The sequence below is a fragment of the Uloborus diversus genome, chromosome 4, assembly GCF_026930045.1.
Source record: "Uloborus diversus isolate 005 chromosome 4, Udiv.v.3.1, whole genome shotgun sequence".
Lineage (NCBI taxonomy): Eukaryota > Metazoa > Arthropoda > Arachnida > Araneae > Uloboridae > Uloborus > Uloborus diversus.
In genome coordinates, this window is record NC_072734.1 from 70740670 (window position 1) to 70757188 (window position 16519).

Below are 16519 nucleotides of genomic sequence, written 5' to 3' on the forward strand. Positions count from 1 at the left end.
ACATGAAACATTTAATTTCAATGTCTCATGTAATTTAAGTCACTATTTCATGTTTTTAAATTTCAAAATAAAATCCCGAAGAAAAGTGAAACCGGTAAGAGATATGGTATATGAAAAGAACAAGGTAAAAGAATATACTTATAAAAATGCTTCTTCCAAAGAAGAAGAAAAAGAAAAGCATGTGGTAGGAGATAATATTTCATATTTAGTGTCAGTATAAAGCATGATATCTTGAAATTTAACTCTTTCTCAAAATGAAAGGGGGAAAAGCGTTATAAGTGGTAAAAGTTCTGCTCATAGAGAAAGAATGTTTTAAGACGACTACAATCTTAATTCACGGAATTAAATGCAAACGGAAGTATATAACAAAAAAACAGCCTTAGCTGGAATAGTACATGAACTGAATTTTTGTCAAAACCTACAACAGAGCTAAATAGTTTTCCCCATCGTCCTCTTAAAAGATCTTAGGTTTTCCCGTATAAAACAACAAGAAAGGGTTCGTGGTTAAAATGTAAAACTCTTGAGTCTTTTAAACAGCCGAAATGGATAGGAAAACCGTGAAATTTTGCTCTTTTAAAAAATTGATTCGGATGAAAAATGTATGAGGATAGTTCAGATTACAAGTTTTATACATGCTTTTACTAGTATAAGAGTTTTAAGCAGCCATTTCTTTCAATTCGAAGACAAAAAATGTTTCTTTGAGGTAGCAAATTTTTCGTTCTTAAAGACCATAAGTTCACAATAATATTCGCATGGGTTAAAAAGCTCTTGCAGTATTAATGTAATTCTACCTGTAATAAATTTTATAAAGTTATGTATTTAAAGTATTCATAATGCATTAATGATTTTTATTTCTATAAATTACAAGATATTCGGACGAACTCGCAAACATTCGTCAATTTTCATTCCACGATTGTTAAAAGATTTTTGTAATGGCTCAATAGCAATTTTTCCCATGAAGTTAAAGGAAAAAAAAATAAAGTAGAAAAGAAGTTGATACTGGAAAAAGGTATTACAAGAAAAAAGAAGTAAAAAAATAAAACGGAAAAGAAAAGAGTGGATAATCACCAAGAGATACGCAACGCCTTTAATAGTTGCATTTCAAACTATTGTTATTTTAAGTTAAACCTATCTGTAATAAATATGCAGTTGAATTTATAATTAGAACTTTATATCTAACGTATCAAATTTAAGTATAATTCGAGCAGTTGACATGAATAATTCAGGATGGTAATGAGGCTTTCCTCCAGTGAACGAAACTAGATCGAAGTTAAGATTGTATGTAACACGTTCATAAAACTTTACATGCTTCCAGATTTATAATTAGAGTTTATCTGAGAATTTTAATAATATAAATTATGGAAGAAAACAGTATTTTAAGTCTTCTAATACTCTAATTTCAATGATTTTTAAACAACTGCAAGAAAATGAGACAACATGGCAATGTCTAATTTTCAATTATTTATTGGTTAAAAAAAGAACTTCTATGAATTAAAAAAAAATAAAATAGAATATTTACTTAGAAGCTTTTCGATGTCGTCAAAATTGCCCACGTGCAAATCGTAAGTTTGTACAATTTAAAAACGGAAAATAGCATTTTAGAAAATACTTCTTCTCTATACAAAAAAAGGGAAAAAAAGAGAAATTTAATCAACTGTAAAATAATCCTCTAACGATAATTTACAAAGACCGTGAGTGCGTCGAGACTATCAAAAATTAGTCCAGAGATCTCAAATTGATGATTCACAATCCTTGCCACAACGACAAAAAAAAAAAAAAAAAAACTGAGAGTCTAATGTTGTATCATACTTATTAAAGTAAATAGTAGATACTTTGATCGAAATGAAACCATAGCGCGATCAACCAATCACAGTTTCCCCCCCCCCCCCTCTGGCAAAATGGCTTTTAGCGATGGAACGTACGATATCATTGAGTGAGTTAATGGCAAATTACTTTAATCGTGTAAAAGGAATGACGTGCCATTAAAGATAATAGTTAATTTTTTGTCGCTACCGCAATAGGGCGCAGCAATATCAGCTTTGATTTTTGCCATTTTATCTAGATAAACGCGACATTAAAATAATATTTGAGAAATTCTGCAGTTACGCAGCAACTTACTGCTATCCTTAAGACTTGATATCCAAACGAAGCTTCCAAAGGTACAGCAGCGACAATAGGTCTTCCTTGAACTTCGAAGAGTGGAGCGTTGTCGTTTTCATCCCCTACTTCAATCACAACCAAAGCTTCATCGAACGCCAAATGGTAACTTTCAGTTGATCTTACAGGACCTGGTACAAAGGAAAAAAAAACAATTTGACGTAAGAAAAACAACGTTAAAAAAAGCACAAATTTGCCAATTACAACAGACACGTGTTTCGGCGTTACAGGGAACGCCTTTTTCAATGCAAAAAGTAATGAGCTTATGGATGAAAAGACATCTGACAAAAGCCAAGAGCAGATAAGCATGCAGCTTAAAAGATAAAAATAGCGGATTAGCCAAACACCAATGAGAAAATTATAAACCGATCAGGAACCAATAGGAATGCAAGCAAAGGCCAAGAGCTTTCTCTTAGATACGAAACCCAGAAAGAAAGAATTTAATTGGACAAAGATTAAGCCGAAGCTTAAACAAAAAGAAAAGAAAATTTCGGTAACCGTGAACCGCAAGAAAGGAAAAGCTGAATGGAAGAAAAAAACACCACGAAATAAAATAAACAGAAACAAAAATATTCGAAAAAAGGAAAAATAAAGATAAATAGAAGAAAATGGGGGGCGGGGATGCCAACAAGACAAAAAAGGTAAAAATAAACAAAGGAAGATAGATAAAAATGAATGGGGAAAAAAAAAGGAGGATGTCGAAAGAACAGTATTAAAGATATGGGAGTCAAATGTTGGAAAAATATGGAACTGCTTTAAGATCATTAACATAGTTAGAACTGCTCCTCAAAATATGAGAAGATTCCCAAAAGTCAAGATCTGAGAATTGGGGCATTTTTGGATAATCTGATAAGAGTTAAAATCAAAAGAGTGATTCCAATCCCAACAATGTTGAGCAATACTAGACTTATTTAATTGTTGTTTTCTCACATAATTTTGATGCTCTTTCAAGCGAATTTTTAAAGCACGCCGAGTCTGTCCAATATAGGCAAGTTTAAAACTACAATTAATTCTATAAATTCCACAACAATTAAGGGGATGAATAGGATCTTTAAGAGAAGAGAAAGAAAGTTTATTAATAGGAGAGAACACCACCTGGAATTGGAAACGTTTTAGAATCTTAGCAACCTGAAAGCTTACAGAAGGAAAGAATGGCAAAACAACCAAATTCTTTCTGATGAAGGTTCTGTTAAGAACATTGGTTTGGGATTTGTTTGGAAGTTTTTTATAAATGGAATCAATCAAAGTTAGCGAATAGTCTCTATCAATTGCCACAGTTTTAAGATAATCAAGTTCCACATTAAGAAGTTCCGATGAGGAACAAATATTAATTGCGCGATAAACAAAAGAATTCAAAGCAGAATATTTTTGATTTGGGGGATGAGACGATAGTCTATGAGGAGGTAAAGAAACAGCAAAAGGTTTGCGATAAACAGTAGTTTCAAAACCAATTTCAGTACGAGAAACAAGTACATCAAGAAATGAAATGCAATTATTCCGTTCTTTCTCACAAGAAAACTGAATATGAGGATCAATGGAGTTTAAAATAGATGAAACCTCATCACTCTCATACTGATTCTGGTTCATTAGAACAAAACAATCATCAACATACCGAACATAAAATTGAAACTGCAGTTTTTGGAACAGCTTAACCTCAAAATAATGCATGAATGGGGCTAAGTGGGTTTCCCATAGCCAGACCATGTAACATAATATAAAATTTCCATTAAAAACAAAAGAACATTGCTTAAGACAAGTACGGGTAAAGAAAATTAAATCCTCTATTTCCGTATTGGTGAAATGAAATTCAGAAAGTCTTCTACGAAAACAAAACAATGAACCTTCAACGGGAACGTTCGTAAATAAAGAGTTAACATCAAAAGAAGCCATAAAAAATTATTTGGAACGAAACTATGAATTTTTTTAACTCGACAGAATTTTTAATAGTAAATAAATTGTAAATAAATAGCCGTACCAATATTGGAAACAATTGGCCTGAAAGGAATACCAGCTTTATGCACCTTAGGTAAAGCATAAAATCTAGCACAATAAGCAATAGACGGAACAACAGAGCGTTTAACATTTGAAGGAATAGACTTAACAGACTTGACAGCAGATGAAATAGTTTTTCACTTTTTATCACTAGGATCTTTTAGAAATTTCAGCATGTGACCCAGAAGAAATCAAATCATTAGTCTTATCAACATAAGATGATTTGTCAAGAACAACAATTTGGCTACCCTTGTCAGCTTTGGTAACAACCAGATCAGAATTCGAAACTAAATCTTCAACAGAACGGCTAACAGTATTAGCAAATACAGGTTTCGAAATTTTCGAGTTAAAATCAGTATTAGAAGCTATAAGATGCCGAATCGAATCTTTTTGAGGCACTAAATTTAAAAGCTTTCTCAACAAGAGCAATAAACTTTGAAAAAGAAGGTTTAACACTCCCAGCAAAATTATCATTACATTTTAGAGCCTCAATGAGAACTGCTTAATGGAACGCTAGAAAGATTAACAACAACATTCTTATTAACAACCGGTAAATTATCAAGAGGAACCACATGAGAAGTTTTAAAAAGCATAGCTATTTTTTTTTTCAAAACAATTTGACGTTTATCAGAGGAACGAGTTAATTTGTGCTTTTTTTTAACGTTGTTTTTCTTACTTTATTGTTTAGCACAAAGGTATTTATTTATCTTATTTGACGTGTTTAGTGAATTATGCATAAAGTGAAATGCTGTACGATTTCTTTAAATTTTTATGTTTAAAAAAGCAACATTTTGTTTTACAGAGAATATGTAAGTTCTTTATCAAAAACTCAATTAGATAAAAAGCCATATTACGAAAAAGAGAACGTGTTATTCTGCATGGTAGAGCTCATATATTTCATTAAAAAATAACATTTTTTAAAAGTTAATGAATACACTTTTTTGCGAAAGAAATAATGCGTGCATTTGTGCTTTGTTAAGCAACAAACTTCGTTCATTACCCTTCAAAATTATTAATTTTAATAAAATATAAGAGTTATAACGTGCGGGACAAAATGTCGTTTTTCTGCGGAATAGACCAAAAGTACAATTTTTTTTTTTTAATAATGTAACATCATACGTAAAACAAATTTAAGTAAATTAATTTAGTTTAAAATGAAATTGTGCATAATACCTGTTTTTAACAAGAAATGATAACTGAGTTTAGTAAGTGAACTTCAGTGTAACCATTTAAAAAAACGACACTGAAGTAAAATTTTGACAGACAGGACAACAACCAGTTTTGCATAAGGAACAAAATAAAACATTAAAAGAAGCTGGGGAAAAAATTACGAAAATTGTTACAATTTGAAAAAGTTTATAACACTATTATAAATGAATTGCTAATTTTAAAAAATATTTCAAATTAATGTATGCTTCTTTCATCAGGCAAACAACTCAAAACATAATTTTATGTTAAAATATTCATGAAGCTAAAACTTCTCGTTTCACGATCAGTTCATGAAATTTCAGTTTTAAATTAACTTAATTCAATCTGTCGCAGCAGAAATTAGCTTTCAACGAATACACTGATGCCCGCCATTGTGCCAGTCTTCATTTGCAAAAGTTTTGCGACATTTATTGTGGAATTGGAATCTAATAAAATGACGCTTTTCCTGTTACTTAACCAGATTAATTCGTTCTACGAACGTGTTTGCAGTGGGTTTCTTCCATTATCACCCAATTTAGGTTTAAAACTGTAAGATTTTGCCTTTTCCTACATTTTGTATTATGCAATCGTATTGCTCGGGTCTTGTAACATTCCATCAACTGCTCCGGAAACTAATTGCCAAAGTATAATATTAGAAATTACCAGAAATTAATCTAATGACCTTACGTAATGGAGGTTATTATTTCTTCACCCTTTAGAAGGCCGTTTTTTATGGATTAGTGTTACATTAAAACTGGGTCTGTCCACGGTGACTGACGTTACGATTTGACTGTATTTTTACTTATACATTCAGTACTGTCTTGATATTAAATGTTGTTTCTTTTGAAATTGATCTAAACTATCAACATATGGTACATCACTGCCCCCACACTTGTTTTCAGACTTGAGGAAAAAAAATGTTAGAAATTAAGGGGAATAATAAAAAATGTGACTGATGTTGCGCAGAAGAGACATTGAGAAAAGTGACTTATATATTTTAAATTCTCTTCAAACTTATAACGTAAAATCTAAACAAATGTTCTCCTCTAAAAATAGATTTTAGACTAGATGAAAAGACTTTGTTTTATTAAAATAACTTAAAAACTAAAAGTATAAAAATTATTTAACACCCGTGACTGATGATACAAAGATTTTGTGACTGATGTTACATTTACAATAAATTGCTGTAATTATAAATTATTTCTCCTTAAAAATAAAATTATCATCTAAAATTGTAAAATTTTATTTCAAATACTAGAAAAGTTCATTTATAAAGTTTTAAAAGTTGCATTTTTGATGTATTTCATAAAATTAAAAGTCCTCTTTCCGTTACTACATCTAGTAGGCCAAATATTTTATTTCTTGCTCATGTGAATAATAAATTTCAGCCGAATTGACAGGCTATTTAAAATGTTTTACTACTTGAATCTTGACAGTTAACTAAATACTCCTATTTTTCAATTTCAATGCATCTAACTTCTCGTGACACAACTGTTTGTCATATTCTTCAAGAACCCATTCTCCAGTTGCAGTCAACAATTTTGGAACATGTTCTGCTGGAAGTGATTCCATCCTTTACTGTAAAAAAGTATTGTTGCTAAACACCTGCTACATCTTCTAAATTTGAAAAAAAAAAAAGTATTACTCAAATATAACTCTGACTGAAATATAACTACAACATGACTGCAAGTCAGATGGTAATAGCTCTGAAATTTGCATGAAGCTGTGATATTTCGAAATATTTCTTTATCTATGATGTAGCACTTTTATTCAAACGTAATACATGAAGAACTAGGAGCATCTGTTTATCAAATTTCATGCCAAAAATTTTTTACATAAGCAGTTTTCTTTTGTGAAGATATAACAAAGATCGCTTTGAATGACTAAAAAATTTTACCAATGTTTCATTATTTTAAAGAGGGCAATGGAGCTGCTAATTTAAACCTGGAACTTTAATACCTTAAATTTGCTCTATATTTGTTCTACTTCTCCACCTAATTTCTCTTTTTAGTTTTATTCTAAACTAACTTTGGTAATTATGCTAGGTGTTTTTTTAATTATTATTATTTATTTTTTATCATTCGCTCTTTTCAGCTTCTACTTTGTTTTACCTTTTGTAATTTTCATGTTTTTCTTTATTTCTTAATTTATATCGCCTCCGTTTTTGCCTTTCTGCAGCAGTCAATGCTATTTGGGCACTTTGTTCGAGGTTCATTAACGAAAAGAAAAATGTGATGTTACATATTTTAAATGAGTTTTAAATAATTAAATTAAACTATTTCTAAATATTTAAGGGATTAATATTAAAGATATCACCATGAATTTTAGAGAATATGACTTTTTATAAACGTGGGTTTGTTTTTGTTTAAGCAATGCAAACTTTTATACAATTTTGTGACTGATGTTACATTAGAGAGTATGAAGCCTAATTTAAAAACAATTGCTACAAGACAATTATAACAGTTTAAAGTTTCTTTGTTGGTCTAATCTTTTCGTAGATAAACCACATTTCAATAAAAAAAAATAAGATTGTAGACATAGCAATAAATTGCCTAAGTGAAAAAAAAAAAAAGATTAACTTTTAGAATCACTAATGCAACGATACAAGGGCACTAAGTCGTGTTGTCAAAATTTGCCTATAAAACTACAAAAAATGTGTTTATAACTTTTTTGCATAGTTTTATAAAAACACAGTCTTTTTTACCGCATATGAAAAAAAAAAAAATACTGATACAATGAAGTTCTTTTTTTTTTTAATACTGTGATGTCCCTAGTTTCATGGACATGCCCAACTACATTTTGGATGAATATTGATCAACGAAGATAAATTAATTTACACCAGTTTATTTCGTGGGCACCCATATGGGGGTGGCAAGTAGGGCTCAGTCCCCCCCCCCCCTAGAAATTAGAATTTCCTTTGCTTTTAGTACTTTTTTCTTTGCAGAAATGTGAAAACATTTATTCTCCAGCCATTAATGAATAACTCATGAAAAATGTCAACTTAATAACTCTAATCTGTACTAAAATCGATTTCCACGAGGAAAATATCCTGTCAGTACTGTAATAAACCGTGGCGAAAATATCTGAGCCCCCTCCCCTTCCCTCCTTAAAATTTAGCATATGGACGCCCATGGCTGATCATAACCTTTCCCATTATAAGCACCCAGTTTCGTGTATCATTTACTATTCATACCAAATGTGACCATTTATTTTTGCCTTCAAAATGGAACCTTTAATAACTTGACCTTGAAGCATAGCATAACTAAGACATTTTGGGCTTTTTACAAAAATGAACAAAACCAAACAATTAAAACAGAAGAATTGAAGCAGTCTTTTCATCTGTACTGCAATTGATCGTGTTTGATTCGATCGATCGATTGTTACGTATTTCTCGTTCAAACTAGACAAAGAAACAGATGAACAGAAAACTCAGGATCCAATCATTTCCCACTTGTGTTCTGATACTGGTAAATGTGCGAGTTCACATATGCAAAAATACCCTAACTTTGGCTATATTGTATTTTTTGACAGTCGACCAAAAAATGAGCAATTCAAACGAATCAAAAATACACATTCAGTTTTCATTACCTATTTATTTACTTATGCATTTGATGAAATTTTCTTTATTTGTTCATACTAAATATAAAAAAAAGAAACAAAAAAATAGCCTAACATGTGTATGTGTGCACTGCCTGCCCACGGTTGCTCTGAAATCGGCAAACGTCTAGTTAACGAATCTATCGAAATCAGCTCTAAAGTAAAAGTTTTATGCTCGTGTTTCGTTCATTTCAATGTGAATCTGCTTTATTATGACGCTAACGCAAATTTTCAAAAGCTGGCATCCCTGAAATCTAATGGATACACGCATTTACACCTGTCAACTGGATGTTCGCTATCTATCTCATCTGTGATCATACAGTAGTTTAACTTGCGCCGCGCTTTATTTTCAGATCTTTTAACAGAAAGACTAATCTAAGCTATATTCTTTCTAATTTTGTAACGTTCACTGTTTCACTTCCTACTTTGTGAAGTATTTGTTTCCCATTCGAAGTGCAAAAAGCAAGCGAAATATTTAAAAAAGTACACACATTATTTGAAGAGAAATAACCTCAACTTTACATTGACTTTACATAAAACTTTTCGCACAAAAATGTGAATTTAAACTATATCCGACCGGCACTCAAAGTTTATTTGATTCTCTATTTCACTAAAAGCTCTCTAATTATTTACTTCCTGTTCAAACTAAAAATAGACACGACGTAATGGAAAAAATAACAAGCACTATTAAAAGCTATACTGTCTGTCTTTTACGAGAAACGCTCCCGCCGTCAAGTCTGAGCTCGTCTACTTCATAGAAACGGACTTCGTTCATTTTCTGCAAGGATTAGTAGGACGGCTTTTTGGCGCTATTTTGCCACTCGTCTGCTCGCTTTTGTGCAGTCGTTCGGGTTTTTCCACTATTAAGCTTCCCTTGCAAAAATGAGACGCGCCTCGTTGCTATAGCAATAGACCGGCGTAACCATTTCGGTGGTGACTTTTCTCGTGATGCTCGGACAGACTTTGTTTTTAAAATCTTTTAAATGAAAATGCAAGTGAAAACAACATCCCGCACTAAGTATCCCGACATTAAAGAACGTTTCTTAAAAGAATAATTTAAAATATATATATTTTAGAAGGCGAATACTTTAAGAAATAGAAAGAACAATTATACCAAGCGGAATAAATGCTGGAAAAGAACGTCTTAATTTATTCTAATGATTTACGAAATCAGTAGATTGGAAAAAGAACTTTCCCTATAATGATCATTTGATTGAGAGAGAGAGAGATGGGACGATATTTAGGATCGGAAAAAATTAGAATTATGTGCATTCATCTGAAAACTTTCTCGCTTGACATAAGGATCTTAAAAAGGGTCGATCTATTAATAAAACGTATTTCTGAGATAAATTTTCATAAAGATCTTAAAGCTTTTAGAATGCTAAAAAAAAGCTCGAAAAGGGAACAGAAATGAAATGATTGGGTATTCAAAAATTATTCTAAAAAGCGTTGGATGTGCTGAAGTAAATTGAAGTCTTTTGTTTTCATTAAACATAGATGTTTGGAAGAAAGACATTATTGTAGTGTTATACATATCAGTTGCAAGCATGAAATGTTAAATACTTCTTTGTAATAGAAGTTTTTTTCCCCCAATAAGAGTTTAGCATTTAGATTTAGAATTTGCTGTAAATTTACACAGGACACTTAGCTGATGGGAATTTAGGTATTTACTGCCGAGTAAAATAGTGGCGGCAACTCCAATACAATAAAAGCAAAACATTGCTACAGCAATATCCGATACAAAATGATCCAATACATAGATAATGTATTGTGATCTTCCTGAATTTGGGTGTAAAATGCGAATACCCAAATAATAATGTGAATACCCAATATAAATATTTGTATAAGGAACAAAGGGATGTAAGTGTACTTTAAGTTTCTAAAAAATGCATTTGAAGTTCAGATCCGAAGATTTAGACTTTTTTTCTATATCATGCTGTATAGCAGAACCTACCAGAACTATTAGTTCTACTCCTAGTACCAAAGCAGAGGCGAGATTCTCTTACCATTTCTACAGGGTTTCCTCGATTTTTTTTTTTTTTTTTAATTTTGGCATTCACATCCCTTTGCTGCCTCACTGTCTCATATGATGTAAATCGCCTTTAAACTGCAAGGCATTCGTTGCAACTTTGAAACTCATTGGGTGAGCAGCCGGACGAAAAATTAATTTCGCAGTGTTATGAAATAAATCTCAATTTATTAGAATGAAATACATTAATGAACATATTACATTTACAGTACATCCAAATAACATTGCTCTTAAGTTTTTTTACGTTGCCTTATCCTTTGAAGTAATATTTTCACCATTCTCCAGATTGCACATTGGTATTCAATCTCAGAACAATCCTTGAACGAATTAACGCGTCTATCCAATCATATTTTTTCTTTGGAATTTTGCTTGTAGTAGGATCTACCCGAAAAGCATCTAGCCTCTAAAAAATTATTCGTTGTCTTCGTTGCATTGGACAAGATGCCGGTCCACCCAGTGCCACTCAGCAGAGGCCCCATAGAAAGCCCACACTTCAAACTTGTTAAAACCTAGTTATTTCTCTTAAGTTATCCCTCTATCCTAGTTATCTCTCTTTAAAAGAAATAACCGAGCAATTTCTCTTAAAGAAAGTGTTTATATGGTTTCGGGTACTTACCAGAGCACTTAGGACGACAAAATCATTTAAAAACACCACTTAAAACAGTTATTAATAAACAAAAACTATTTTTGTACTCTAAATGTGCATGTGCTTTCGTAAATACTGAGCAGAAAGCTTTTTTTGCGCATAATTGGGGTTGAACCACGTTATTCGGCATTTCGTACAGTACCTTAATACCTTTACGATGTTAATTCTGTTGGCACAACCTTCAATACAAGATAAACGGGTCATAATTTAAGTAAATGTTTACCAAGTAATTTTAAACAGAAAGAAGGAAAGAATCTTCTGTTGCTTACCTGATCTGCTAATTTCTCTACCAAATCTATGACGACCGACATTTTCAGCTCGAACTTTCAGAGAATAATGGTCACGTTTCTCACGATCAAGACTTGCCGTCACAGTTAACCGTCCAGTATCGGCTTCCATGACAAAAAGACCTAAAAACAAAAGTGTTTTTTTTTTAATCAACTTAGAAGTAGTGTCTACGTTGCCCATTGTATTGCCATCTAAAACATTTTCACCCTTTATTGAAAGATATTCAATCACAAACATATCAAGCAAAACCACCGTACCGAAGTACCTTACAACACCATTAATCTAAGGCTTTAGTCTTATTTCCTTGAGTCCTACTTTCAGATATTCTTTAACCATGTTGATATTGGCATACCAAACGATACTCAAAAACATTTTAAATATAATTATCAGTTAACATTAAAATAATAATAATAATAATAAATTCTGCCTACAGTATTAAAATATGACTGATGGCATAACTTCAAGGAGATGTGGAAAATGTGAACCATTTAAGCATCAAAATTCACACAGGCCAAAAACAATTTTACAATTTATTAGTTTTTTTTTTTTTTTGACTAAACAATTTGTTTATCTCAACCAATGCCCCATTATATATAAATATGCCAGCTCATTTATCACAAGAAAGATCAGTGCTTAAAACCAGCAAGAAAAAGGTATTTTTAAAGAATTTAAAGAATTACGAAGGGAACTGATGTAAATTCTAAGAAGAAATTCATAATAACTGAACTTTTATTTTGATTTATATTTAGAGATTTGATCTTGAACAAGATTTCTTTTTAAAGCTTTCACTGTTCTTAAGAGAGTTATGCCACAGTCAATTTAGCCAAAATTGAAAAAAAATGATATTGATGCTTTCTTAAAAAAAGATCGTAATATCCTTGCAACTACCCTGGCTCTGTTAGTAACACTTGGAGACGGCAAAACTTTGCAAAAAAGTATGTGGATACAATTGACGTAACTTTATAACGTTGTCCAATTTCGCAAAATTTTTGCTTCTCCAGTAGCGTACAACGTAAACATCGCACAATCGTCAACGTTCCGAAAGCACGAAGAATAGAAGGTTAGAAAAAAAGAAAAGGGTAAATAAATGAAAGGGAAACATAAGTCTGAAAGAAAAATATACGAAAAGTGCAAATCAAAAACCAAGAGCACAGAGATTTAGGTTTTTTTTTTAGACTATTTAATGAAGTAAAAAAAAGGAAGCGTTCAGATTGTGTCATTAAAAGTATATTTTGTTATTCTGCTTTATAGAGGCTACATTTTTTTTTTTCGGTTTTCGTAAACAAGTAACGAATTAAAAAAAATGCAAAAGGTACAAAATTAAGGAAACCAATTTTTTATTATTGTTTGGAAAAAAAAGTTAGAAACCTACGGAGCAAGAAAAGAAAAAAACCTAAAAGTATTTTAAAAAACAACAAACGAAGCATAAAATCTCGATGGAAAGCACATAACATCAATCTAGTGATAAAATGCAGAAAATGGCATCGCAATCGAATGAACTTCTTACTTAAGGTGAAACCTTACACACACACACACACACACACACCTGGGTAACTCGTACGAACTACTATTTGTGGTTGAAACCGGTTGGATGGGCTCTTAAAGACAGCTCTGCTTTTTTTTTTTTTAAATCTAAACCAGAAGCCGAGCAATCCCTGATCCAGCACCTCCAGAGGTATTGATTCACTTGAAAGACTTTGTGACCATGACATATTTATCGTACCCTGGTAACCATTACGAGTACAAGAGGATCTTTGACTGGTCAGCATTCAACCCCGGGACCCTTCGGCTACGAGTCCTACGCCTTACCGATCAGGCAACCACAGCCCATAAATTAGTACAGAGTCAGAGTAGGAAATTCCTCGGCTAAAACTTTGCGGTGTAATTCTTGACCATTTCTCTTTTTTTTCCTCCAGGTTAAGAAAATCCGAGAATACAATGAAAAAAATGTTCTGAAATGTATTCTTTATTATTTTCTAGAAAAACTTGGAACTTACCATTATAATCATGGCCGACTATGCTGTAAAGCACAGGTTTGTGTGCTATTTCATCTGTTGCATTTAAATCCAGAATGACCAAAGGTGCTAATCTGTTCTCAAACACTGTCACTTCATACAGTCTACTGGGGAACAATCTCACGCCTTGACCTGTACCCACAATGATGTTGACCTGGTATATGTATAATTAAAGAATAAAATATATTTAGAAAAGAAGTTTGCGATGACAACTTCAATTGCTGTAATCAAAAAGAATGTTATATTCAGTAAGTTACCACCTTATAGCCAGGGCTAAGGCAGAAATACATAAAAACAACGCCAGCTCAGTCAATTCCAGCCGAGGACTGCAGTTTCGCGCTTTTTAACCCTCCTGGCGGCGAGCCCGAATATATTCGGAAATATTTTTATATTAAAAACGGCAGGCTACGAATATGTTCGGAACCTTTTTGGTACTGAAAACGGCAAGCTACGAATATATTCGTAGCGGCATTTTTCGCTTCCCCCTTCGGTCACTCTAGCGTGTAATAGGATGTGTGGTAGACTCTCCTTCAATTTGAATGGGAGGCGTGTTGCTGTCTGGCGTTGACGGGACAAAATGTGACCCAATACAGCTTCTCTCAACATACCACTACTTATGAATGGCGCTTTTAAGTACTTTTAATTTAAGGTTATTTTGTTATTTTATTTGAAACATAGCCACGTGTGTTTAAATACAACGTCATTTAATTAGGAAAATAGGCATCATAAAACTTGAATGTGTATTAAAGGGGTGGGGGGAGGGGGAGAGGACTATATGTACATACACAATTATAAAATTTTAGGTGACAGGTACAACTCTTCCGTCACACGTAATATTTTCTCAGTTTCTCTCTTTTAACCGAGGTTTTGGGGGTAACTGGTCTTGGCTATGTATCATTTTGCGATAAACAACTTAAATTTTCAATCTAAACGTCGATTCAAATTCTATAACTAGTAGTTCTGAAATAATAACAATATTAATAATAATGAGAAACTAAAACTGGAAACTAAACAGAAGAAAAACAAAAGCCTTACTTATAAGTATACAAAAAATACATATCTTCTGTATATAATGAAAACATCATATAGTTAAAGATTTGAACGAATTTTCCTTGATCATTTTAGAATGATTTCTGAACCTAATTGGTAACTAAAAGACTAATTATTTCTTTTCGATGCGAGCCAGTTTTTTTTTTTTTTTTTTTTTTTCACAAGCATGGGTCAGACGTGAAAAAATGATGTTTAGAAAAAATAAAAATGTTAATAACTCAAAAATCGAAATTTTTACGAGGGACGTATATTACTTTACATGTCAAGTATCAATATTTTAAAGACAAAACAGAGAGCTAAAAATGAACTGGAATTCGTTTCTGATAAAGTAAGAATTTCCTAATCAATGATTGAAGTGAGAGCGTTTGAGAAATTATAATTTTATATTATATTTCAATCTATGTTTTTCGAATTTCCATTTAATAATGAAAAATAACACTGTTGAATCGTAAAACGTCGCACCGTATTGTATTAGCATCAAGAAATAAATTATTTATATGCAGCAAAGAATGAGCGACATTAATAATAAAATATTTAAAACCATACAGCATCCAACATACATTTGAATTAAGATATTGTTTGAAAACAAGTCTTCCTTTATAAAGTGGTAAGGATTCATCGACAGCTACATCTTTTTTCGGGTACAATATACAGATTTAAATTTATTGTTAATATATTCGTACACTTTATACATTTTTTTAAGTCCTGGCTGGGGATGATTTCTTAAATCAATGGTATTATTGTCCGTGAAATGAAAAAAACTCATAATCGCACTGAACCGTTTTTCAGACACAACTTCTCCAAAAGAGGGTGTTTTTATATATATATATTTTTTGTCCAATACCATTTTTGTAATGGATGTCGCATGATGCCTTGTAATAACAATTAATGCTAGAAACACTCTAATTTCACACAAGTCGGTTTCCTTCCAGTTCTGTACTCTAGAACTCGGTGTCAGTTCATTATTTTCAATGAAGTCCCGTGCATATCGATTCGTTTCGGTTGATACATAGTTGATAATGTCGTCATCCAAAAATTCGCAAAGAATTTCAACCAAGAAAGGTGAAGAATGATGCAGCAATATTTTAGTCCCCGGATTTCCAGTGAATGGAAAGCGTGGTGGTGGGGGGGGGGGGAGTCAAATCTTGACTGTCTAATCTGATCCTCGTCATTTAGTGATGTATCTTCCTCCGTTTCACTATCAGAGAGAGCTATCCAGAAGACGATGAATCTGAATATTCATTATCTGAACGTTCGTCCGAATCCATTTCTTCAAAAGGAATGCAGCAGAGTTGTTTGCTCAAATCAGCAGAGTGGAATATTATGAACTGTGTATTCCACTAATAAAGTACAATTAAGAAGACCTTAGTCTTGAAAAAGACTTTTTTTTTTTTTTTTTGAAAAAATATATCGAAACGTATCACAGAAGAAAGGGGAGAAAAAAACTTAGTTAACCGTGATAATCAGTGAATGAAATGGAATCTTGCCTCCTCTCCTAAATGCATAGTTTGTTATCAGTGAATGTTTCTACAATACATGACAAAAGTAGATGCACAC

General features: G+C 32.1%; 1 protein-coding gene across 1 annotated transcript in view; it reads right to left on the reverse strand.

The window, feature by feature from the left end:
• LOC129220625 (protocadherin Fat 4-like) overlaps window positions 1-16519 on the reverse strand; it is a 190189-nt gene that overhangs the window by 24605 nt on the left and 149065 nt on the right. The window contains 3 exon segments of the mRNA XM_054855055.1: window positions 2119-2288; window positions 11879-12019; window positions 13895-14066. Coding sequence (XP_054711030.1) covers window positions 2119-2288; window positions 11879-12019; window positions 13895-14066 — 483 coding nt within the window.